Consider the following 22,611-nt stretch of genomic DNA (forward strand, 5'->3'; position numbering starts at 1 on the left):
GTAATAGGAAGTCTAGAAAGTCGCAGGGGGGTATGCTGGGTCCCAGGGATAAAAACACGGGTGAGCTCTCTGGGCTTCCCCTTCCTCTTCTGCCCTGCAGGCAAGTACAATGTGACTCTGGCCAGGTGGTCACTGCCCTGCTTCAAGACCCTTCATTACCTTACCAACCAGCACAGGGCTAGGTCCAAATTCCTTACCCAGCGACCACCACCGCCTTTGAGACCTCACCTCAAGCCCCCTCTCTGCCTCCTCTCGCCAAGCTGCCAGCCCCCTGGGCTCCCTTCTCAAAGCTCTGTACTTGCTCCCATCTTCTCTCATCTGTAGCCCTCCTCTCCCACAACCTCCTCTCACCCTGACGCCCCAAATCCATTTCTTTCAAGGCTCCTTCCTTGAAACTTGCCTCCTCTGACACCTCCACTGACTCCCCTAACTATTTGGTCCCCTCCCTGCGCCCTCCCTCCAGAACCCTGGCTTTTCACACAGCACATAATTAGTGCTGCTGGGCCAGCTTCTCCCCCTCGGGCGGGGAGGGCCACCCAACTAGAGATCCCCATCTTCTATTCCAAATTTTGCCCTTCAGTAAGACAAGTCACTCCACCCCTCTCAGTCCCCAACTATCCCATCTGTAGAACTGACCTCACATGGGGCACCTGGGTGGCTCAGTCAGTTAAGTAACTGACTTCAGCTCAGGTCATGATCTCACGGTTCGTGGGTTTGAGCCCTGTGTCAGGCTCTGTACCAACAGCTCAGAGCCTGGAGCCTGCTTCAGATTCTGTGTCTCCCTCTCTCTCTGTTCCTCCCCTGCTCGTTCTCTGTCTCTCAAAAATAAATAAACGTTAAGAAAAAAAAAATTTTTTTAAAAGAATCGACCTCACAGAATTGTGAGGATTAAGTTTGAGGACGCAGGTAAAACTTAGAGCCCGTTGTCTGGCACACAGGACGCACTCCACAAATGCTAGCTATGATGAATGACACTGTGGCCGCTGGTTTTAGAAAAAAATATATAGGTGATTCTGCCTGCATGCAGCCCCTGCAAATGCTGGCATCTCCCGGTGTGGAGAAGAGAGGGGAGCAGTGGGCTGAGGGGAGTGGAGGTCATTCACTGGCAGGAGATACGCTGCGCTCTGCGGCCAGCCTGGTGTGCCCTTCTTGCACTGCTGCGGTGAAGGGCGAGAGTGACTACCCTGCACTCTGTCCTCCAGCGGGACGGCACAAGGTGCAGGGCACACAGGTGCGCCCGCCCTGCAGCGGACTGTGGCGTGGGAAGGGTCAGAGGGGACCTAGAGAGAGCAGCTGGGGTGGACGCGGGGTGGGGGTGGGGGGCGGGAATTGGAGTGAAGGAAGCAAAAGGCTCTAGGGCCTCTCTGGCGCCTTCCTCCCGCCCCTCCAGGGGAGAAATAAAAACCTGCCAGGGGGAGTCGGGAGGGGGTGCAAGTCTAGAGGCGCAGGGTTCAAGAATTCGTCCAGGGCCGCGCGAGCGAATCTGTCAGGCTCAGGGACCCAGCGGAACGCCAGCCCGAACCCCCCCCACCCCCCTCCCCGCGGCCTCGCGCTCCCCTCCGCCTCCCTCCAGCCGGCGCGAGCGGGCGGCGCGCTCCGGAGGGAGAGCTGGGCTGGAGGTTTCCTGCCCCCTCGGCGCCCGCACCTGCCCTCCGCGCCCGCCGCTGAGCCCGCGCCGACTGGGCAGCCGGGGGCGCCCCCACCCCTCTCCCCCCGGGCCGGGGAGCCGGGGGGCAGCGCCGGAGCCCGGGGGGAGCGCGGCCCCGCCGGCCGGCCGGCCAGGGCCGGGGGCAGCTAGGACGGCCCCGGGTAAGCGGCGGGAGGAGGGGAGGCGGGCGGGGCAGGGCCGGGGGCGGGTGGGAGCGGGGCGGTCGGGCCCGGGGGCCAGGGCGAGGAGGGTGGAGGGGGACGGCGGGCTGGCGGGGAAGCGGCGCGGGGCGGCCACGTGAGAGCGGGAGCTGGTGGAGGGGGGGGGGGTTGCCTGCAAGGTGCTGGAGGCGGAGAGCAGGCAGGGCTCCGGCATCCCCCCCAGACTCCCACCAATCAGGTCATGGGGAGCCCAGCATCCTCTGCCGCCCCCACCCGCCCACTCCCATATGAACGTGTGGGGACAGACAGCGGGCAGACGTGTGACTCTGCCCATGGGACCGCAAAGCCAGGGCCGCCAGTCTGGGGCAGGACTCCTGTGTCCAGGCCTAGGGGAGGGGACAAGAAGCAGGCTTTGGCCCCTGTGTGTGTCCCCGGTCTCTTGCCGGGGCGCTGTCTGCAGACTCACTGCGGAGCGCAGGCCTTGGGGAGGGAGCCCTCAGGGAGCTGGGCCCTGATGCTCCGGACAGCCCTCTTCAGTCCCCACCCAACTAGGGATGTTGGGTTAATAGGCACTTAGACCCAGGACCCCCGCCTGAGAAGAGGGAGGGGACACTAGTCACCTCTGAGTCAGGGACAGGGCCACACTTGGGCCTGGTGAGTTCCAGGAGGGTGGCCCCAGCCTAGGGGCCTCTCTTGCATCCCCTCCCTGGCTCCAGCACTATGCCCCGTTTATTTCCCAGCAATTCTCCAGAAAGGGTTGATTTCTGTGCAGGGAGCGTGGCGTCCGGGAGAATCTGCAGGTAGGACACATCCTAGATACCTCTAAGTTGCCACACCCAGAGAGAGGTCAGGGATTCTTCTTGCATTCCTTGTCCTGCCTCCCCCAGTATGCCCCCCTCCTCACCTGCTTGTGCTGGTTATGTAATTAACCCAGCTGAGGCTCTCTGCCAAGCTGACAGTGTCCAGGGATGCCTGAGGGGCCCAGGGCCTGGAGGGATTTGGGGGGAGGAGGGACTGGTACGTACCCCAGTGGGAAGCCCATAGAAGTGGATAAACACCTGTTGGGGAAAGGACACCACATGGGACAGAAAGGAGATCAGGGTCCTCGTTTGGTTGATAGCTCGGCTGGCTGTATGGTTTTCACTTCCCTGAGTCTCTGGTTTTTGGTTTTGGTTCTACCTTCAGTAAAACAGGGAGAAGAGTCTCTCTCCCTCCCTCTCTTTCTCATACACACACACACCATACAACATATATGTGAACAACAGCGCAACAGTGGATAGTGACCCATCCTGGGGTTGCTAGGAGGTCCCACTGAGATCTTAGTAAACCTCAGGTGAATGAAGGACCCCCGTACATAACCGTGGCCGCTGTTAGTTGAACACCTGCTGTTCCTGGCACTGGGTTTTACTTTCATGACCTCACAACACCCTATGAAGTTTCTTGCCCAAGGACACATTTTAGGTGGCAGAGCTGGGAACCAAACCTTGGTGGGTCTCACCCCAAATCCTGCCTTCTGTTTACTGTCTGTACACATACCCAATAGATTGGATTTTCTGAGCCAGGCCAGACTGAGGGACATTCAGCTGTGAACTGTGCATATATGGAAAGAACATATATCCACAGAGAGGACATGCACATAACCTGAAAAGCATGGCCTTGTCGGAATCCAGCAAATCCGTCTGCCCTGGGCCCACATAGTAGGCACTGGTGTCACCCTCCCGTGAACAGTCCCTGGACAGGAGGTCTCAGGCGTGGACCAGCCTCCCTGGTCACCATCCCCAACAGAAGGAGAAAGCAGCTGGTTAGGAGGTTTGCTTGGATTATCCCAGAAGTAGGGCCTGTTAACCCCACTTTATATGTGTGCAGACTGGGCAGGTGATTTGCCCTCTGACCACAGCTAGGAAACATCATAGCCGGGGTTTACCCCTAAGCTCTGAAGTCACCGAAACTGAGCATAGCAAGGTCCAAGCCTGTGGCAGTCCTTTCCTGGGCACCTGCTATGTGCCAGGCCCTCTGAGTTTGGGGGGATGCCAGAGAATGAGACATAGCCCTTGGCCTGTAGGCATTGACCAGCTAGAAGCACTAAACTCAGAGGAGGTCGGAGGTATTGCAACTTTGTGGAGGGGAGGCTGTTGCTGTCAGCTGTGTGCCCTTGGGCATGCTTCTCGCTCCCTCTTGAGTCTTCTGGAAAGGGGGATGGTTACCCATCCCTGAGGGCTACTGTTTTGACTATGGATAACCATGTGGCTGTGCTAACACTAAGTGTTCAACAAGTAGTGTGCTCCAGAGCCAGAGCAGTCATCTGGGCCAGGGTTCCCAACAGGATGTAAAACATCCTGCCCAACAAAGGACTCTCTCCACAAAATGCTGTGAGTGTCTCTGATGAGACACGCTCGGCCTTGGCTCATCCTGGGCTCTATGGGAAAGTGGGGATTGGAGCAAGTCTAGGGTGCGTCCCACTCTGCTCTGCAGCCTGGCCTGGCTGGGGGGGTCGGAAGTGGCCACATGTCTGATCATAACACAAGAAAGAGTGATTCCCACCGGTGGGCGGGTGGCAGGAAAAAAAATGGAGAAGGGAGGGTGGAGAGGCTCTGGGTAGATGGAGCTAGGTGTTCTGGGAAAGGGAAGGCTTTCTGAGAGGCAGTAACAGCTTCAGCCAAGTTCCTGGGCTGGGGAAGTACAGGACAGGTCCAGGGAAAAGCGGGCCCACCAAGCCCACCTCTTGTCCCCACAGTCCAGGTGGAGGCCGCAGAGGGCCCGGGGCAAAACAGGGGCAGCAATGGTGGGTCCTGACGGTGGCTGAGCCCCCAGCCCCTGGAATATGCAGCCCGGGGGAGCCCCAGGCAGCGGCGAGGACGCGGTGGCGGAGCGGGGCGGGAGGCATGGTCTCCACCTACCGGGTGGCCGTGCTGGGGGCGCGAGGCGTGGGCAAAAGTGCCATCGTGCGCCAGTTCCTGTACAACGAGTTCAGCGAGGTCTGCGTGCCCACCACCGCCCGCCGCCTCTACCTGCCTGCTGTCGTCATGAACGGCCACGTGCACGACCTCCAGATCCTCGATTTCCCACCCATCAGCACCTTCCCTGTCAACACACTGCAGGTAGGAGGGCCGGCTGGTGTGGCCAGCCGGGGAGTGGAGGGGTGGGGGAGGCGCTGGACTCCTGCCTTTTCCAGGCTCTGGCCCTGTCCCCATCCTTCAGGCTCTGAGGGCTCCATGCAGCACCACAGGCCACCCTGTCTCGAGCCATCACGTGTGTGCGGCTTTATTCAGTGCATCTTTAATGAGTGTATAACGTGTGGTGGGCACCAGGGCAGAATGGCAGGCAAAACAGATGTGCAGTTTGCTCTCCAGGAGCTAACTCACCGTCGGGCGAGAAGGCAAACCGGCAATTATTACATAGTACAGTAAATGCCGTGGTTGGCATCAGCTCAGTGAGATTGGGCAGGTAAAGGGCAGTAGAGAGAAAGGCAGGAACACTAGGTGCTATTAATACTCTGGGTTGTGCCCACCGTGGCCTCAGACCCTTCTCATCTAGGACAGCGGAAGAAAAAGCCAGGGCCTGGGAAAGGTATGTTCTCCGATACTGGAGGCCCCAACTGGAGGTCCTTTGCCTACAGGCCGTTCTTTAAGTGATGCCCCGCCCCCTGGCCTCAGGACTGGCTCACTGGGCACCCTTCCTGCAGGGGGTGGATTCAGATGCCCCCAGTGTCCTGGCTTATAGTGCCCCTTTCCCCAGACTGCAGGGACCAGGCCCCCCTTCCGTCTCTCTACCTCTGGCTTGAGAGGGGATAGGGTGCGAGTGGAGGCTTAGCTCTAAGACATATCTGCTCACCGAAGGAAGCCCCTGACCAGAGCGTTCAGAAGTTCCTCTGGAAGGAGAGGCAGGGGCCACAGCTTGGCCAGTTGTGACCACAAATACAGCAATCTCTGGGGCAGGGGCTAGGTCTCAGCACTGTCTCAGCAACTCCGGGCAGGAGGACCTTGGCCCAAGCCCAAGGGTACCTGTCTGTCCCACCCCAGGTGTGGGGGATTAACACCAAAGAAAAAAACCTGATCCACACATGGGCCTCTTGGAAAAAGTGAGATCAGGGCAGCGCGTCTGGGGTCAGGGCCTTCTGGTTCTCCTCCACGGTGGACTTGAACAGCGGCCCAAGTGGATACTCAGATCTTGTGCCAGTTTTGCACATTGAGCGGCTTATTTTTTCACATTTTGTTGTAGATTTAATTTTAATTTAATATCGACTTTGGAATGGGTAAGACATCGTTTAAAAGTCCAAACTTTGTGGAGTGCCTGACCGGGTCAGTCAGTTGCGTATCCACCTCTTGATTTCGGCTCAGGTCATGATCCCAAGGTCATGGGATCAAGCCCTGCATCGGACTCCATGCTCAGCCTGGAGCCTGCTTAAGATTCTCTCTCTCTTTCCCTCTGGCCCTATTACCTGCTCATGCCCTCTCTCTCTTAAAAAAAAAAAAAAAAAAAAAAAAGTCCAAACTTTTTTTTTAAAAAGTTCAAACTGTAAAAAGGTACATACAGAGAAATCTCAATCTCGCCCCTGCCTTCTTCACCCTGATTCTTGCCCCACTCTCTATGGCCATTGTCAATTGGTTTTTTACTCCCACTTCCAGTGTTTCTATAGATAAATAAGAAAATGTATTCTTAGTCCTTTCTTACAGAAAAAAAAAAAAAAATTGCTCTACACCTTGTCTTTTTGCTTTACGTTTTAACCTGGAGATCTTCCCCGAGTGTTAGTACCTGAATGTCAGTAGCATGGCCACACTGTGCCCTATCGGAGAGATGTACAATGGAGTCCCCTCTTGTTGGATGAGTGGGTTGTTTCTAGTCTTTTGCTGTCTTAAGCAATGCCACACAAATAGCCTTGTTCATAGTCTCTCTGCACACAGGGAGGTGTTTCTGTGAAAACGAGCCCCCAAAATGGCATTGCCAGGTCAAAGGATGAATGCAGCTATATTTGGAAGGTATTGCCAGATTTCCCTCCCCTTCTAGAAAGTTGCACATTTTGTGTTGCGAGGACTGTACGTGAATGCTAGTTTCCCTAAAGCCTTGCCATCAGGATGTATTGTCCACCTTCTGGAGTTTTGACAGTCTAATGGATGAGATGAGATATTCTCAGAATAGTTTTTATTTGCATCTCTGGTTGTGACCAAAGTTGAGCATCTTTTCATATGTGTAAGGGCTTTTGCGTTTCTTTTTTGACAACTAGTAATGCCTTTGTCCATCTTTCTGTTGGATTGTTGGCCTCTTTCTTCCTGATTGATCCTGAGTTTTAGACTCTCCAGGCTATCCAGGCTTCACACAAGAAAGGGACCCTGAGCAGAGAAATATAGAGAAAGGACCCTGCATGCCCAGAGATCAATATAAAAACCCAGTGGCCACTGTCTGAAAAGAAAAGAGAAATACATTCTTCCCCAATGACAGATGAGATCCAGCCCAGAAGAGAGTGGCATTTTCTGAGCCTCAGTCGTTCCTTCTGTAGTCCCTCTCCTACCAGAGGAGGAAGCTGAGGTTAGAGCAACAAATGCATGGTCAGCAGCCAGGTGTCCTTAGAACTGGACTCAGTTTTCAGTGCTCCTTCTTTGTTGACACAGCCCCAAGATGATTTCTTACAGTCTGGAACCCCGCACAGAGCTAGCTGGAAGGAAAGGTCAGTTTTCTTGCTCCCTCCCTTCAATCAGGAGTGAAGGCACAACCCAGACAATCAGGAGACTTCCTCTTCTCCCTTTTAGGCGCCCCCCCCCCCAGAGCAGTGGGCGGGAGGGCAGGCTGGAGGCCCTCTGGAAGAGGCAGCGTGTTGGGGGAGAGGTGGGCTATCACCCTCAAAGGCCGGCAGCTGTTCCCTCTCCCCAGCGAAGGGCTGGAAGAAGGTGGGAGCCTCTCTGCCTGTCTCCCCGTCCCTCCTATTTCCCGCTGATATCCAACCCTTGCATGAGATGAGGGAGGAACTGTGTGCACATGGGGGTCCCAGGCTCCCAGAGGGCACCGTGTCCAGCTGAGTGCAGTCTTCCCTGGCCTGAGAAGCCAGCTCCTGGTTCCCTGTGGTTTTAGATTTGTCCTCAGCATCTTCCCCCTGCACCAGAGTTAAAACTCAGCACAAAGAAAAGATGCCACATCATCTCCCTGGGGAAATCCACTGCAGCAGCTTCTAAGCCTTTGAGTTGGGAAGTGCTTTTCTGGAGCTGGACTTAACTCTCTACCCCTGCCTCTTTTCTTCCTGCTCTGAGGTGGAGAACCAGCTGTAGTCCTGCAAGCCTGGCCCCTGCCCCAGCGAAGCTCATAAGCTGGCACCACGGGGACATGTCTGCACCTCCTCCGAGTCTTTTGCCAGGGCCCTCAAGGCAGAAGACCCTGGGTCTCTTTGTCCTCGGAGGCCTCCCCTCCCCCAGCTTCAGGGACCCCCTTCTTGTTCACACACCAGCTGCCTTCAACTGCTCTTGCATTTGCCATCTGCTGGAAGGTTAATCAGCTCATTAGTCTCCTAAGGAACCTTCCCTTTAGTACACTTCAGCCTTTCCAGGAGCCTACTCCTCTTGAGCTGCGGCCCCTCCTTGAGAATTTGCGACAAGCATTCAGGATGCTCTGACTCCCCGGAGCCGCCTTTGGGCCCTGCTCCACATCAGCCCCCACTGTGCGTCCAGTCTCAGTCTTTTTCTCCTCGACCCTGACGGCAGCGTGGAGCACACAGAAAGGACAATTCGGGTAGCAATCCAAGGGCAGTGTTATAGGCGGGTGTTGCATTGATTCCAGCATGGAACAGGTAGGGTTCAAGACTGCAGAGGGCTCACCAGTCTAGGCAGTGCAATTAAAGAGCCTGCTGAGAGCCAACACAGCTGGGAGGCACTCAGCAGGGAGGAGAAGGAGGTGTGTAAAAATGTGGAAGACCTGGCTAGGGCCCTCTCAAGAGCTCACAACAGAAGCAGGGAACTGGGGATGGAAACAGCTCTAACCAAGGTATAACTAAAGGATTCTCAGAACACAGGAGATGTTCTGGGCGCTCGGTCAGTTAAGCGTCTGACTCTGAACTTCGGCTTATGTCAAGATCTCACGGTTTGTGAGTTCGAGCCCCCCATTGGGCTCTGCACTGGTGCCATGGAGCCTGCTTGGGATTCTCCCTCGCTGTCCCTCCCCTGCCCATGTTCTCTCTCTCAAAAATAAATAAACATTAAAAAAAGGAAGAAGAAGAACACAGGAGATGAAAGGCATAGTCTTCTGCTTGCAGGAAGGCTTCCTGGAGGAAGAGGAAGCATTTAAGCTGAGCCTTGGAAGATGCAGGATTTCACAGGATCTATCAACTAGCTCAGAGGGCTGGGCTCTTAGGGGCACTTAGTAAATGTACTGGAACAAAGGTCCAAATGGACGGATGGATGGATGGACAGGTTGGGTGATAAAAATGGGACAAGGCTGATCTCAGCTCCAGATGTGCACAGGACAGTGAGGGCATTGGCTCTGGAGGTCAGATAGTGTGACCTTCCCTATCCTGGCTTGGAGGTGGGGGAGCCCCAATACCGAGCTTGTCCATTTTCCTGGGCCAGGCTTCCTGGGATGGGTGGGTGTGGAAGGTCTGGGGTGCAGTGGCAGGTGAGAGTGCTGTCAGTGTTTGGCTAGAGGTGGCTGGGGGCAAGGGGAGGTCTCCGAGTGGCCCTGACCTTGGCACTGGCTGGGGGTGTTGCAGGAGTGGGCAGATGCCTGTTGCAGGGGACTCCGGAGCGTCCATGCCTACATCCTGGTCTACGACATCTGCTGCTTTGACAGCTTTGAGTACGTCAAGACCATCCGCCAGCAGATCCTAGAGACGAGGTGAGGGGCTGGGATACCAATGCTGGCTACTTCCTGTTTAAGGGTGCAACAGTGGGGTGCGCGCAGAGTTGCTAGATGAAATATCCTCTGGTTCCCGCACATTCTCTCTCTCTCTCTCTCTCTCTCTCTCTCTCTCTCTCTCTCTCTCACACACACACACACACACACTCACACTATGTTATGTCCCCATTTCTAATAACTCACTTTGGGATTCTTACCAGGGGGTGGCTAGTCTAGTGCAGTGCTTAAGAGCAGGGGCTCTGGGGAGGAAAAAAAAAGTGTCAGGGTCACTCTTCTGCATGACTTTAAGCCACTTAACAGGTTAGACTCAGGTTCCTCATCTGTAAAATGGGGATAACAATAGTACCTACCTTTCAGATCAGTTGTTCTGATTGGACAATATAAGGTATCCCGAGGGCTTAGCGCTGCAGGTGGAACACAAGTATGGTAGTAGCAGTATTGACGAGGCACAGCCTGCCCTTCTCGAAGTCCAGTGGTTGTGAGACCGGACTGTGGGGTTCTGAGATTCCCCCCTCACCCCCGCAGGGTGATCGGCACCTCGGAGACGCCCATCATCATCGTGGGCAACAAGCGGGACCTGCAGCGCGGGCGCGTGATCCCGCGCTGGAACGTGTCACACCTGGTGCGCAAGACCTGGAAGTGCGGCTACGTGGAGTGCTCGGCCAAGTACAACTGGCACATCCTGCTGCTCTTCAGCGAGCTGCTCAAGAGCGTCGGCTGCGCCCGCTGCAAGCACGTGCACGCCGCCCTGCGCTTCCAGGGCGCGCTGCGCCGCAACCGCTGCGCCATCATGTGACAACGCGCCCGCCCGTGGCCGCATCCCGACGGGCGGGGACCTCCCCGGGGACTGCCGGGCTCGGGCGCGGAGGGGCGGGGTAGGACTCTGACGGTCCGGGCCTGCGATGGCCCCGCAGCCGCGCGCCTCCCGGTGAGGGGCGGAGGACGAGAGAGCCTCCGGTAACTGCCCAGTCCAAGCCCTCTCCTGGGCCAGCGGTCTTCCTGGGCCCGCTGCCCTTAGTGCTGGAGTTAGCGCAGTGCCCGGCCAGGCCCCCAAGGGGCGCCTCAGCCTTTGGGGATTGGCGGTGAGCGCGGGGTATGGGGGTGGGGGTGGGGAGGTGCTGCCTTGGCCGGGGCCCCCACCCGTCTTCTCCAGAGAGTGTGTCTGTCATTGCCCTGCGTCGTCTACTCCTGTGTCTGTCTGCCCAAGCGTCTGTTGGCCCTTAGCTGTCTTATCCACCCTCCGGTCCACCTTCCCGCCCCCGGCTCCGTTCACAGGGCTCTCACTTCGTTCACCCCCTTGTCGCAGATCCTGGCAGCTTCTCTGTGAGGCCAGCCTTTGGACCGTCAGCACCACGGGCACAGGGCAGAGAGATGCGGGTGGCCCAAGGACCATAGTCAGGGTCCGAGGGTTGAGGTCAAGGGTCAGTCAGGGGGAGAAGGCTGAGTTCTCCCCCTTCCAGGGAGATCTCCCCGCCCAGCAGCCCCCAGAGACACAACAACCTACCTTCCAGCCTTAACTCGATGGTCCATCCCTGCCGGGTGCCCCTCATCCCCTTCCTGACCCCAAAGCCAGATCACCCCCTGGGTTAAAACTTTTTGTTTTCCTTGACAGTGTGGAGAGGGAATCCCCCAAAGGATAAATTTATTTCCATGATGCCAGATTCCAGCCCTCTCTTCCCCCTTGCGTTGGGTGGTCTGCAAGATTGGGGGATGTTGGGTTTGGGGAGCTGGTGGTGGGCAAGGTGGTGCCCTGTGAGGGGGAGGGGTTAGGTTGTGCTAGTGAAGACTCTTATCTCCCCATCCCACTCCAATCTGACTGCCCCAGACCCTACCTGCCTTGAATCTCAGATTTCTCTGATAAATCTGGGGAGGGGCAGAGCCAGGATAAGAATTATGGAGACCCCTGTCCTTGGGGGAGATATGCCCACATACCCACCCCTAGATGGAGGCCCTCAGGATCTGATGCCCCCTTGTCCCAACACCAGTTGGCCCTATGCCCTGACTCACTCCACCCCATTTTCTCCGGCCACCTGGCCGGTTTCTACCTCTCGTCACCGGAGCTGATCACTGTCAGTTTTGTACCGATTTAGAAATAACAAAATCCATTGAAGATACTAGGAGCGGCCTGAGGGATTACTGGGGTACTCGGAGGGTGGGACCAATGGCGTGTGTCCCTGCCCCCAGCTGAGTGCTCCTTGAGGCTGAGCCCTGAGCCCTGGTGTGGTGAGAAGATAGGAAGGTCCCTTGTTAGAAGACGGGCAGATAGAACAACCCAGCCTCGATGTAGCCAAGCTGCAGCGTCTAGACCAGAAAAATCAGGTAGCCCAGAGTGGTGATGGAACGGAGTCTGGGGGAGGGGTCATGGGTGGGGAATTTATCCAGATCTAGTGTGAGAGGGAATCTGATTCTCCCTTCTACTTCCCCAGCTGATTCTCCCTCCACCCATGGGGTGTATCCGCAGCCCTGCAGTGACTGCCCTGACCTGGGGCAGTCCCATATTCCTGGGTTCTAGTCCCTGCTCTGCTGCATGACTTTGGGCAAGTGACCCGCTCTCTCTGAGCCTCCCTCTGAAACAGAGGAGGTGGCTCCCCTTCCCCACACCTTGGGAGTGGCTGGGAGGGTAAGGAAGAGGGCCTGCCCTCTTTTATCCCCTGCATCCCTGCCCCCTGGTTCGCCAGGGGGCTGGGGTGAGGGATGGCAGCATCTCACCTGCCCCATCACTGTCACCCCTAGCTGAGGCACCTGAGGTGGGTGTGGGGAACCCAGGCCTCTGGCTACCCCTTGTGGGAGCCATTGGAATGTATTGCCTGGCCAACCCCCCTCACCCCCTCCACTGCACCCCAGGTATTTGATTTTGATTCCCTGCACTCCCATTCTGAGTCTCTGTCCCCACCCACCCAGGGTTTCCCACCACAGGGTCTGGAAGTTTGTGTGTGTGTGATGCCCATTGCGCTGTGATTGGAAGTCAGATTAAAAATCAGGGAGTGTTTTCCCTCGTTTCTGTACAATGTGTTGGCTCAGTTCCTGCCCTGAGAGGGAAAGGGTTCCCTAGAGGGCCTGCCTGCTGAGATCTGCTGTGGAAGGACCGCCAGGGTAATGAGGTGGCTCTGAGTCCCAGAGCCTGGAGCAACCAGGAGAATTAAGAGGAAGAGTTTGGGACTCATCTTCTCTCCCTAGCCCCCTAGCCCTCCAACTGATCAAAACCATCCTGAGGGGAAGCGAAAGGTCTCACCCTCCGCCCCACTCTCGGGAAAACTTTCATAACTGGACTCAATCCCAGCTCCTGCTGCTGTGTCTTTGTTCCCACTCGTGACCAAGTTTCTGCAGCCCTTTTGTGGCTGTGAATGGGATAAGAACAATCGCAACCATCCCTCTTGACTGAGTGATCTCAGTTCCCAAACCCCAGAGCAAAGTTTTGAAGTCCTGAAGTGCTCTGCCCCTGTCCATGGTGCTGACACACAAGCAGCTTCCTGGGGAGATTGGCTGTCTGGCTAGGTTGACTGAACCTCAAGAGAGGAAGCATCTCTCACCCCCAGTTCCCTGCGCCTCATCCCCTTCCACTCCAGTGGGTAACACTTGAAGCTTTACCTTCCTGCACCACCACAATGCTAGAGTGGGGGAGTCAAGAAGCTGGGGGCTCAGGAAGTGTTTAATAACTTATAAGAGTTGTGGAAATGGTAGGCATGGCCAGAGGCCAGGAGTTTGGGGAGCTGTTCTGGGGGAAGGCAAGAAGACATTGGGTGGCCCCAGTGCCCCTGGAGTTGGAGTGGTCCCTTTGGTCAACAAGCAGACTGAGTCTATATTTGTCTTCTGACCCCACCCATATCCTCACCACCCCCCCCACCGCGACAAAGGCCCTGGATAGAGGTGAGGGACCTAACTTTCTGTTCAAAACTGGGGTCCAGCAGCTACATGGCATCCTTTTCACTTCCATTCTTCCCCAGAACCACAGCTTCAGGTCTGAGAAGGCCCCTCCTCAGACCCAGGACTCCTCCTCAGGTTGGAGTGGGTCTTGATCAATCTGCTGGAGACCCCCACCCTCCAAAGCCTGGAGGCTGCTCTTCAGTGGAGCAGCTGGTTCTTTCCACTTCTTTCCTTCTTCCTCCTCCCCTGCTGAGGCGCCATCCACTGGGTGGGACTCCACTCCCTTGCTGTCCAGCACTGCTCTCACCAGCCTGCCTCTGGGGAGTGCCCTGGCTGAACCCAGGTGGAGGTAGGCCAGTGGCTTCGGGATGCGTGAAGGCTGCTTCTCGGGCCTGTGGTCTCTCCGGGGCCGGATCCTGGGCCTCAGCTTCAGCTTGTAGATGGATGGAACTCTCTGGGGCTTTCGGAGTGTTCTCTTGGCCTTGCCCAGACATACCTTGGTTTTGTCAGAATTGGGGTCCGAGGGTGAAGGTGAGGGGGCTTCCAGGCTGGCAGACACAGTAGGAGCTGAGCAGTCCTGCCCTCCTTGAGCTGGGACCTTCTTCACTCTGGTGACCTTGGCACTCAGGTTTGCCTTTACCTTTGGCTCACTCTTAAGGGCTCCCAGTTTCCCTTTAGGGCTTCCTGGGCCTGTGGTAGCAGCTAGTTTAGGGGAACCTGTAGGGGCTGCCTTCCAGGCTCCCAGGTCCACTTTAAGGAGGGCTGGGGGACCCTGAGCCAGTTCTTGGATGACTTTGTCATAAGGACCCCCAGGCTCAGGCCATCGCCCACATAGGCTGGGGACATAGACTCCACTTCGAGGGATGACCCCAGACCCTGTGCCCTGGGGGCAGGCAACTCCCACCTCTAGCAGCTTCATGTTGGTCAAAAGCTCTTCCTCGAGCGTGTGGTACATGGCCTGATCCTTGGTCCCACCCAAGAGCAGGGGAGGATATCGCCCCTCCCACTCGTGTGGGCCCAAGCCCCGAGGCTCCCCAGCCTTTGCTGTCACCTGGATGTCCAGCTTCTGGTCCCCTTGCTTCGCATCCACAAAGGAGTCCTCATGTCTCCACCCAGCCGGGTCCCCAGTGACAGCCCTTACTGGGATGGATCCGCTCCCCAATTCTGTCATGGTACCTACACTTGCAGGACCTGGGAAGCTACTTCCTGGAGTTGGGGGGCGGGCAGGGGGCAATCGGACAGGGATCTTGGTGGGCCCTTTAACAGGGGTTGGAGAGCGGACAGCTGCTGGCTCCCTGAGCTGGGCAGAAGCACCCTCAGCCTCACCCCTGGGTGGTGGCTTGAGGCTCACGGGCTTGGCTGGGCTGGAGGAACGAGGCAGTGGGGATGGTCCTCTCACTGGTGTCTTTTTGGCTGTGGCTTCAGGGGCTCGGAATCTCTGGGAGGTGGGGGCTCTGGCATGAGTTCCCTGGCTGTCTATCCCGTCATGAACCCAAGATGTGGGAGTCCTTCCTCTGGGGTGTTCAGGGGAGTATCTCTGCTCCTTTTTCCCTGAGGAGGTGCCCTGTGGGTCTTGGCTCCTACGGGGGGATGAGGATTGGGGGCCAGGTGGGCTGTCCCGAGCTGGCAACTGCCTCCGAGATGGGGTAGGTGACCTGTCCTGGCACCTGAAAGGGAGAATCACAAGGTTGACAGGATCATCTAGTCCATTCCCCTGGCTCTGGGAAGGGAGGACCTTTCCCCAGCCAGAACACCAAGGGGACCAGACTTCATGTTGAATGACACCAATGCTCTCTCCCTCTGTGTCTGCCCGAGTCTTCCTTATGACTTATTCTCCCTCATTCCCTGTGTAGCAGATAGAAAGAAGCCTGGTTTGGACCCCGAATTACTTCAGGTCCCACAACTAAAGGTCACCAGTCTTGGGGGAGGGAGTGTCTATCTATTCTACTGTAAAGTGGCAGAAGGACCTTGAGAAATCTGTTCCCTTTATGGGCCTCAGCTTCTTCATCTGTGAAATGGGAGAGCATATGAAAAAGCTACATGATTCCAATGGTGCCGACTGGATGCCTTTTTGGTTCTGAACACCTGGGATAAGGACACTGCCAGGACACCTGCTTCCCTTATCTTGGGGTGGGGTGGCCCCCTGAGAATATGGACTCCGTAGGGGAAAGAGACCCTGCTCTGTCCTTCTCCCTTGTACCTCAGGAGTGATGCCGTCTCTCTGGGGAGTCCCACCTCTGCTCCTCTTTTACTGTGGGCTCTAGGGGAGGAGGAGGTGAGGGCCCTCAGCTTTCGGCCTGAAGAGGTGTATGTCTTCCAGTCCACGGGGGGCAGCGGGCTCTGGGAACGGCTGATAGTCATTGTAGGTTGAGGCAGCGAGGGCCCATCCTGCACCCTCACTTCATGCTGCACCGGTGGGACAGGGGGCTTCTGGAAACTGCCCGTCTTGTGTGCTACCAACACAGGCCCCCAGAGAGAAGAGAGGAAGAAGGGGTTAAATTCCTGCTGATGGAGCCCACTGTTCTCCTCCCCCAACTGTCCTACCTCCCCCCCGCCCACAACCCACATTAGAGACAGTGGGACCTACAGTACCAGTGCCGGTGCCAGAGCTTCCTTTTAGGGGTTCAGGAGATGAAATCCGGTCAGAAGGCCCAGCTGGGGGACTTGCTTAAAGCTGCATTTATACTGCAAGCTCAAATCTTTTACTTAGATTGCATGTTTATATGGAGTAGCTTGAGGTGCTAATAGAAATTATGGAAGGACTGAAGACCCCTCCAAGTCATACTCGGTGCTTTGGAGGCTGACCCACGCTCTGCCTAGAGGCACCCTGACCAAATGCTGATTCTGTGTGTTTGGCGTCATCTTGTGGGTATAATTGGTATTGCAATTTGGCTGCCCACCTTCCTTCCCATGTCTGAAGGCATCCCATCTTTATCTTTTTCTTCTTTCTTCTTCTTCTCCTCCTCCTTCTTCTTCTCCTCCTCCTTCTCCTTCTCCTCCTTCTCCTTTCCTTTTCTCTTTCTTCTTTCTTCCTTTCCTTCCTCTTTCCTCTTTCTTTCTTTCTTCTTCCTTTTCTCTTTCTCCTCCTTCTCCTTCTTCCACCAGTACCTTCTATAGTATCTTCCTTTCTCCATCCCCTGCATACTTCCTGGCCCTGGAGATCAGACCTACCTCCCACCTCTGCTCCCAGCCTCCCGACCCAGAGCCACAGGGACTCTCGGAGGACTCACAGAGGGACGTGCACCGGCAGGGGTCATGTTTGTCCAGATAATGGCCGAGTGTGTCCCAGCCGCCCCCCACACGCACCATCACATGGTTCCGGAGGATCTGTAGAGGACAAGGGTGAGGTTGAGGACGGGATGGAGGGTTTTCCCTCTTCCTGGAGCGGCCCACAGTTTTCCAGCATACACTCCCATCCATGTACATATGCACACGCAGGTACTCCGCACAGGTGTGTATTTTGCAGCCTGCCTCTCCACAACTAGCATTGGATAGCATGTGTTGTTAAGGGTGGTGACCAGGCTGACAGAGAGTTGCCCCACAGCTGGACAAGGGATCTCCCAAGCACTGGGCAGCCTGGCCCCAGAACACTCTCCTCTCCCCCTTCACCTGCACATGCCTATGTCAGAAACATGGCCCTGGCTTTGCTCTATAGTGTGTGTGTGTCGAGGAATCCCTGGGAATCCCGGTCTTACCCCATTCTGGGGCAAGTCACAGTCTCTCCAGGCTTCCATTTTTCACCTCAGTTTTCAACTGAGGAACACAATCCCTTGTCCTTACCTACTTCACAGAGCTATATTGGCCCAGGGTCTGGGTGAGAGCCCCAGGGAGCTGGCTCTGCCCCCAGGCATGACCCGTGATCAAGGAAAGGGCGTGCATACCTATGAGCTGCTGGCCAAGCCTCTGGGTACGATCTGTTTCTGGTAAGGCATTGCCAGGTATGAGGGTGTGGGTATGGGAGGTACGTTTCAGACCTGTACTACTGCTCACTCCGCAGAATGTACCAAGCCAGGCATGTGAAGGGTGGACTATGGGGCCCATGTGGCTGGGCCATGCACTGAACACAACTTGGGGTTCTCAGGCCCCCTGCTCTGACAAGGCATGTGGATGGAGTGGAGGCAAAGGAAATTCAGCAGTACCCTTCACACTGCACTTCTGCCTGGACACCCCTCTGCACTCAGCTAAGGTGGAGCAGACGGGGACAGGGTTCTGGCTGCTGTAATGGGAGGAGGGGATAGGATTGCCAACTCTGCCAACAATCTTCGGAATTCTGCAAGGGAGAGAAAGAAAGCCCTAAGGCCCGATAAGTTGGAGTGAATGATGAGTTCCTGTCCTTGCCCTCAGTCCTGGGTATGTTCCCATGAAAGGAAACTCTATTCTGCGGATCCTGGGGGACATCCCCACCCCTGTCCCAGACTTACCCGGATGAAGATGAGAGTGTTGGAGTCCCCCACGCGGTACTTTCCCTCAGACACCTTGACCATGGAGAACTGAACTGGGCACGTGCAGTGGCTGACGAGGCTCTGTACCTGTGGGTAGTGACGATGGGCTCAGCCCTCCCTCTGCGCAGGTGCCCAAGCTCCCTACTCCCCACCCTGGATCAAGCACCGGGAGAGGGAGCTGGTTTGTCCCCAGAGCCAGCACCTTGGCTTCTGCTGAGGTCAGGGCTGGGGGCTGAGAAGCAAGTGCAGAAGACTTTTAATGACCCAGTGAAAACAAGACCTATAGTCCAGTCACCTACAGTCCAGTGGTCTGTGGGTCAGCTGACAGAGGCAGTGGAATGTAATGGTGAAGAAGATGGACATTGGAATTTGACAGGCTTCGGCTGGAGTCCTGTCTCCACCGCACCATAGGCCTTGGGCAAGTTAAGGAGCCTCCCTGAGCTCGATTCCTGGATAGCAGAAATGGGTTCATCCCAGTAAGAGCTAGCTCCTATGAAGCGCCCCCTCTGTGCCGGACACTGTTCCCAGCACTTCATACGCACTGGCTCATTTAATATTCAGCAGTCATATAAGGTACTATTACACCTCCACGCTACAGAATTGAGGCACAGAGAGGTTAAATAATTTGCCCCAAGTCACACAGCCGGGGAGCAGTGGAACTAAGATTTGAACCAAGGTGTCAGAAAGTTCTTAAAAGCCGTCCCGCAGAGACTCAGAGAGGTCTAGAGCGCCGGATTGTAATAAAAACGTAATAAGCGATTTAGGTGCTACTATATGCGATGAGGATTGAGGCTCAGAGTGGAACAGGACTTACAGCCGCGCTGTGAATTCAGACAGGGTGGGGGCTGGAGCTCGAGAAGGGCGTGGGTCGGATCCGGCAGGCGGGGCTGGGGGAGGGGGCGTGGCAGAGGGAGGCGGGGCCTGGAGGGCGTGCCCCAGCCCCTCACCATCTGGTCCAGGTTGCGGAAGTGGCAGAGCCGACGCGCAGGGGGCTCGGGCGGCGGGGGGTCCGGCGGGGGCAGGGCCAGCTCCTGCCGCAGCTCCTCGTCGATCTCCTCCTCCAGCCGCACCAGGGTCGGCGCCGCCACACCGAAGCGCCAGGCTCGGCGGCCCAGCTCCAGCAAGCACAGCACCACGTTCTTCACGTTCTTGCGTAGCACCAGGTCCTCGGTCTCGAACATCACCACCTCTGGCAAGCGGAGGTGGGGGAAGGGGGCAGGCAGCTGGGAGAGCCCTGGGGCCATCCCTGGCCCCGGGTGGAGGTCCGAGGGGGTGACTCGGATGGCGGGATCTTGGAGTCAGGCCAGCCCCCTAGGAGGGGTCTGAGCAGAACTGCACAGGCACTGAGTGCAGACTAGGTGGCCCGTCTCACAAGGGAGGCTGGGGTGGGAAGGAGGTGACACAGCCAAGCCAGGAGCCAGGAGCCCAGCTGTGGGTTAACTCCACCTTGCCCTTCTTCCTATTCAGTTTGACAAAATGGGTAGGAGCAAGGAGCACTTCTGCTTCCCACCCACGCAGCCCACCTCCAATATCCAGCAGACATCTGGAACTCAACCTTCAGCCCACATCTAACCAGGCAGGGCTGAGTGCAGGCTCTGGAGCCTGTCAGGGTTGGCGTCCCAGTTCTCCCACCCAGCAGCTGTGTATCCTTGGGCTAGAACCTGAGCCTCAGTCTCCTCCTCTGTCAGATGGGGCGTAGACTATACCATGGGGTTGTTGTAAAGACAGTTAAGTGTCTGCAGACGAAATCTGGCTACATGGGAACTGCTCAGTGAGACACTAGCTTTTCTCAGCCCTCCAATCCTGAGCCGCCCTGCCTTGCCACCAGCCAGCAGCTGGCCTGACTCTTCCCTCTGTCTCACCCCACTCTGCCTTTGACCTGGAGGATGGCCCAATATCCAGCTTCATCCCACTGCCGGATCCAAGGCCTAGGAGATGAGGGATCCTGGCAGGTTACTCCTCTGCAACTCACAAGCCTCAGCACGACTGCCTCTCCCTAATGTCCACTTGCCTGCCCCCCTTGTCCTCCCCCACCCCCACCCCAGCCCTGTGCCCTTACCCACACTGGCTTCTGCCAGTCATCCAAACACAGCATCTCTGTGCCTGTGCCCCTGCAGTCCCCTGCCTAGAATTCCCTTTCCTCCAAACTTCTATTTGTTCCCCAAGACTCAGCTCAAGTCTCCCTCCTCTGAGTGGCCTTTCTTGGCCCCCACTTTCCACCTCATCAGGTAGCTGTTTCCTCTCCTGGTTGCCCAGCACACACACCTCTATTTTGGGCTTTTATCACATTGGACTGTAATCTGTGTATCTATGCATCTGTCTCTCTAAGACCATGAGCTCTTTGGACACTGAGTCTTAGTCCTCTTGGTCCTTTGTGCTGGGCACAAAGATAGGGACTAACTATATATTTGTTGAATGAATGAATCATTCAACACGTTTATTTTTTGAAGATTTACTATGAGATGGGGAAACTGAGGCACGAGAAGGGATGAGCTGGCCCAAATGAGGAAAGAGGACCCTGGCTCCTGACTCCAGCTGCAGCCCGAGCCTCAGAGAGTAGGTGGATGCCTGGCAAGATAAGGGTCTGGGGAGAGGGTGCAGGGTGGTTACCTTGGATGCCCATCTCCTTTCGACACCAATGGATGAAGTTGGAGACATTGTCCCGGGCCTGGAAGGTGCCCGGCTGGGCAGCCCCATTGCAGGAAACCCCAGCCCGAGGCAGGGGCATCCTTTGGGCTCGAGCAGGTGCTTCAGCCAGGAAGGCCAGGGCAGCCTCCGTGATGGCGTTGGCGTGCCGGCACAGCACCAGGCCTGTCTCCAGGACCTGCAGGAAGTTGGCCGCGTCGATGTCCAGCCCATAGAGATCCCGAAGCCACTCAGCCAGATCCTCCTTCATGGCTTCCAGGTAGTGCTCGCTGGACTTAAAGGGCCGGATGCTACACACTGGTGGCCCAACAGTCCCAGGCCTCCTCCCACGTCCCCTAGGCTTGGACATGGTTGGACCCTCAACAGGGAGGAGGTGGGTGCCTCCTCTCTGCCGCTGTTGTGTCTTCACTACTACCTGCTGGGTTGTGGCTGACCCTGACTCAGGGGTTCCCCGTCTACCCTCCAAGAGCCCAGAACTTCCGGCTCTGCTACTTGCTGCTGGCTTCAGCCTGGTCCCCCGCCCCCCCACATTCCTCAGTCCCTGCCGGAACTTTCCCTACTTGGTGGCCCTGCCGTGACCTCACTTTTGGGCTGCCCAGTTCTCTCAGAGTTTGCCACCTCCTGGGACAGGTGGAGGTGAGGACACTGCTCTCTCCCCCCAGGACTAGACAGGTCCACTGGCTGCCTCCCACCCCCCAGCGGCTGGCGGAGCCCGGCTGTCCGGCTGTCCGCCTCTCCACTCTGCTTTCCCCTCCTCTCCTTGGAGACAGCGGCTGCTACAAACACTCCTTGTTAACCCTTCCTGGCAGCCAGCCGAGGACTGCCCTGCAGAGCCTGCCCTGGGATCCAATGGAGCAGGGAGGAGAGGCTGGGGCGGGCTTCTCTCTCTTGTTGGAAGCATGGGGGATTCTGGGAATTGTGGGAGAAAAGCAGGGCCAGGGGTTGCCGAGGCCCTCGGTGTTAGTGAGCACTGTAAGGTGGGGATGAAAGAGACAGTGATAGGAGCTAAAGACAGGACTCAGCCCTGGCCCCTTTCCTTTATCCTCCTGGGACTTTCATATGCTACCTAACCTCTCTGTGCCTTAGTTTCCTCTACTGTAAAATGGGAATGTCTACCTCTGTTGGGTGTTGTGAGGACTAAAGGAATTATGTAGGTGGAAAGTTTCAGGACACACGCACACACAGGACTGGGTGGGTCCCAGCTCTCGCTGATTCTCCCAGCAGCCCCTTCTATGCCCGGTGATCTCCACTTTCTCTGAGAACCTGCTCCATCCTCCCCTCCCACCACTGATTCTTCTAGAGCAGGTTGGGGCTGTCAACCACCGTACCTCACCCTGGCCACAGCAGCACATCCCTTCAATAAATATCAAGTACCTCCTGTGTGCCAGGCACTATTATAGGCCTGAAGACAGAGCAGTAAATGAGGTGCCTGACCTCATGGAGGCTACATACATGTTAGTGGGGGATGGATGACAGGTGACAAACAAATAAATCAAGAGTTAGTCCGATGGTGATAAATACCAGGGAGAAAAATAAAGCACTAAGGGAGATGGAGCAGTGGGTGGAATTTTATGGGAGGTGGTCAAGGGAGGGCCTCACTGACATGATGTTCAAAGGGTAAGAGGCTCCAATCTCTTAAATATAAAATATTGTTATATATTTAATATGTATAATATATATTTTAAAAAATATATTATAAATCTTGTTATATATACATATATGGGAATATATGTATGTATGTATATATATATATGTGTGTATATACATGTGTATATATATTATATATATATATATATATTCCCACTTGGGTAACCCTTACATACCACCTTATTGGATATTTCTTCTTGTAACTTACCTTTATTGCTCAACTAAAATGAACATGGAATCTCCGTGTTATACCTGGTCATTACAAGTTAATGTGCTATATGTGCCATTAATTTACATACTAAAATCTTAAAAAGTACAAAAATTATAGCTTTACTTTGGACACTCAACCTCATCTTGTTCTCCAGATTTC

At 56.0% G+C, this 22,611-nt stretch overlaps 2 protein-coding genes across 2 annotated transcripts; one reads left to right on the forward strand and one right to left on the reverse strand.

The window, feature by feature from the left end:
* The first annotated feature begins 1,958 nt into the window (after positions 1-1,958).
* RASL10B (RAS like family 10 member B) lies at positions 1,959-10,447 on the forward strand. Its single transcript, XM_032591167.1, has 3 exons — positions 1,959-4,907; positions 9,497-9,621; positions 10,168-10,447. Exons 1-3 carry the CDS (start codon positions 4,692-4,694, stop codon positions 10,436-10,438), a joined length of 612 nt encoding a protein of 203 aa, XP_032447058.1. The 5' UTR covers positions 1,959-4,691; the 3' UTR covers positions 10,439-10,447.
* A 2,844-nt stretch (positions 10,448-13,291) lies between these two features.
* GAS2L2 (growth arrest specific 2 like 2) lies at positions 13,292-21,339 on the reverse strand. The gene is made up of 6 exons (XM_030296906.1): positions 20,559-21,339; positions 18,896-19,137; positions 17,928-18,035; positions 16,737-16,833; positions 15,707-15,959; positions 13,292-15,173 (listed from the first exon to the last, which is right to left on the reverse strand). The coding sequence occupies exons 1-6, from the start codon at positions 20,941-20,943 to the stop codon at positions 13,619-13,621; spliced, it is 2,640 nt and encodes an 879-aa protein (XP_030152766.1). The 5' UTR covers positions 20,944-21,339; the 3' UTR covers positions 13,292-13,618.
* Positions 21,340-22,611: the final 1,272 nt, after the last annotated feature.

This window comes from Lynx canadensis, chromosome E1 (genome assembly GCF_007474595.2).
Source record: "Lynx canadensis isolate LIC74 chromosome E1, mLynCan4.pri.v2, whole genome shotgun sequence".
NCBI classification, from domain to species: domain Eukaryota; kingdom Metazoa; phylum Chordata; class Mammalia; order Carnivora; family Felidae; genus Lynx; species Lynx canadensis.

What these genes read in the sequence shown, in the direction of transcription:
- RASL10B (XM_032591167.1), top strand. Translation starts at nt 4,692, where the DNA reads ATGGTCTCCACCTACCGGGTGGCCGTGCTGGGGGCGCGAGGCGTGGGC. An exon ending in TCCCTGTCAACACACTGCAG is followed by an intron (nt 4,908 to 9,496) that starts GTAGGAGGGCCG and finishes GGGGTGTTGCAG; the next exon opens with GAGTGGGCAGATGCCTGTTG. An exon ending in CAGCAGATCCTAGAGACGAG is followed by an intron (nt 9,622 to 10,167) that starts GTGAGGGGCTGG and finishes TCACCCCCGCAG; the next exon opens with GGTGATCGGCACCTCGGAGA.
- GAS2L2 (XM_030296906.1), bottom strand. Translation starts at nt 20,943, where the DNA reads ATGTCCAAGCCTAGGGGACGTGGGAGGAGGCCTGGGACTGTTGGGCCA. An exon ending in ACACTCTCATCTTCATCCGG is followed by an intron (nt 16,834 to 17,927) that starts GTAAGTCTGGGA and finishes TGTCCTCTACAG; the next exon opens with ATCCTCCGGAACCATGTGAT. An exon ending in GAGACGGCATCACTCCTGAG is followed by an intron (nt 15,174 to 15,706) that starts GTACAAGGGAGA and finishes TCTCCCTTTCAG; the next exon opens with GTGCCAGGACAGGTCACCTA.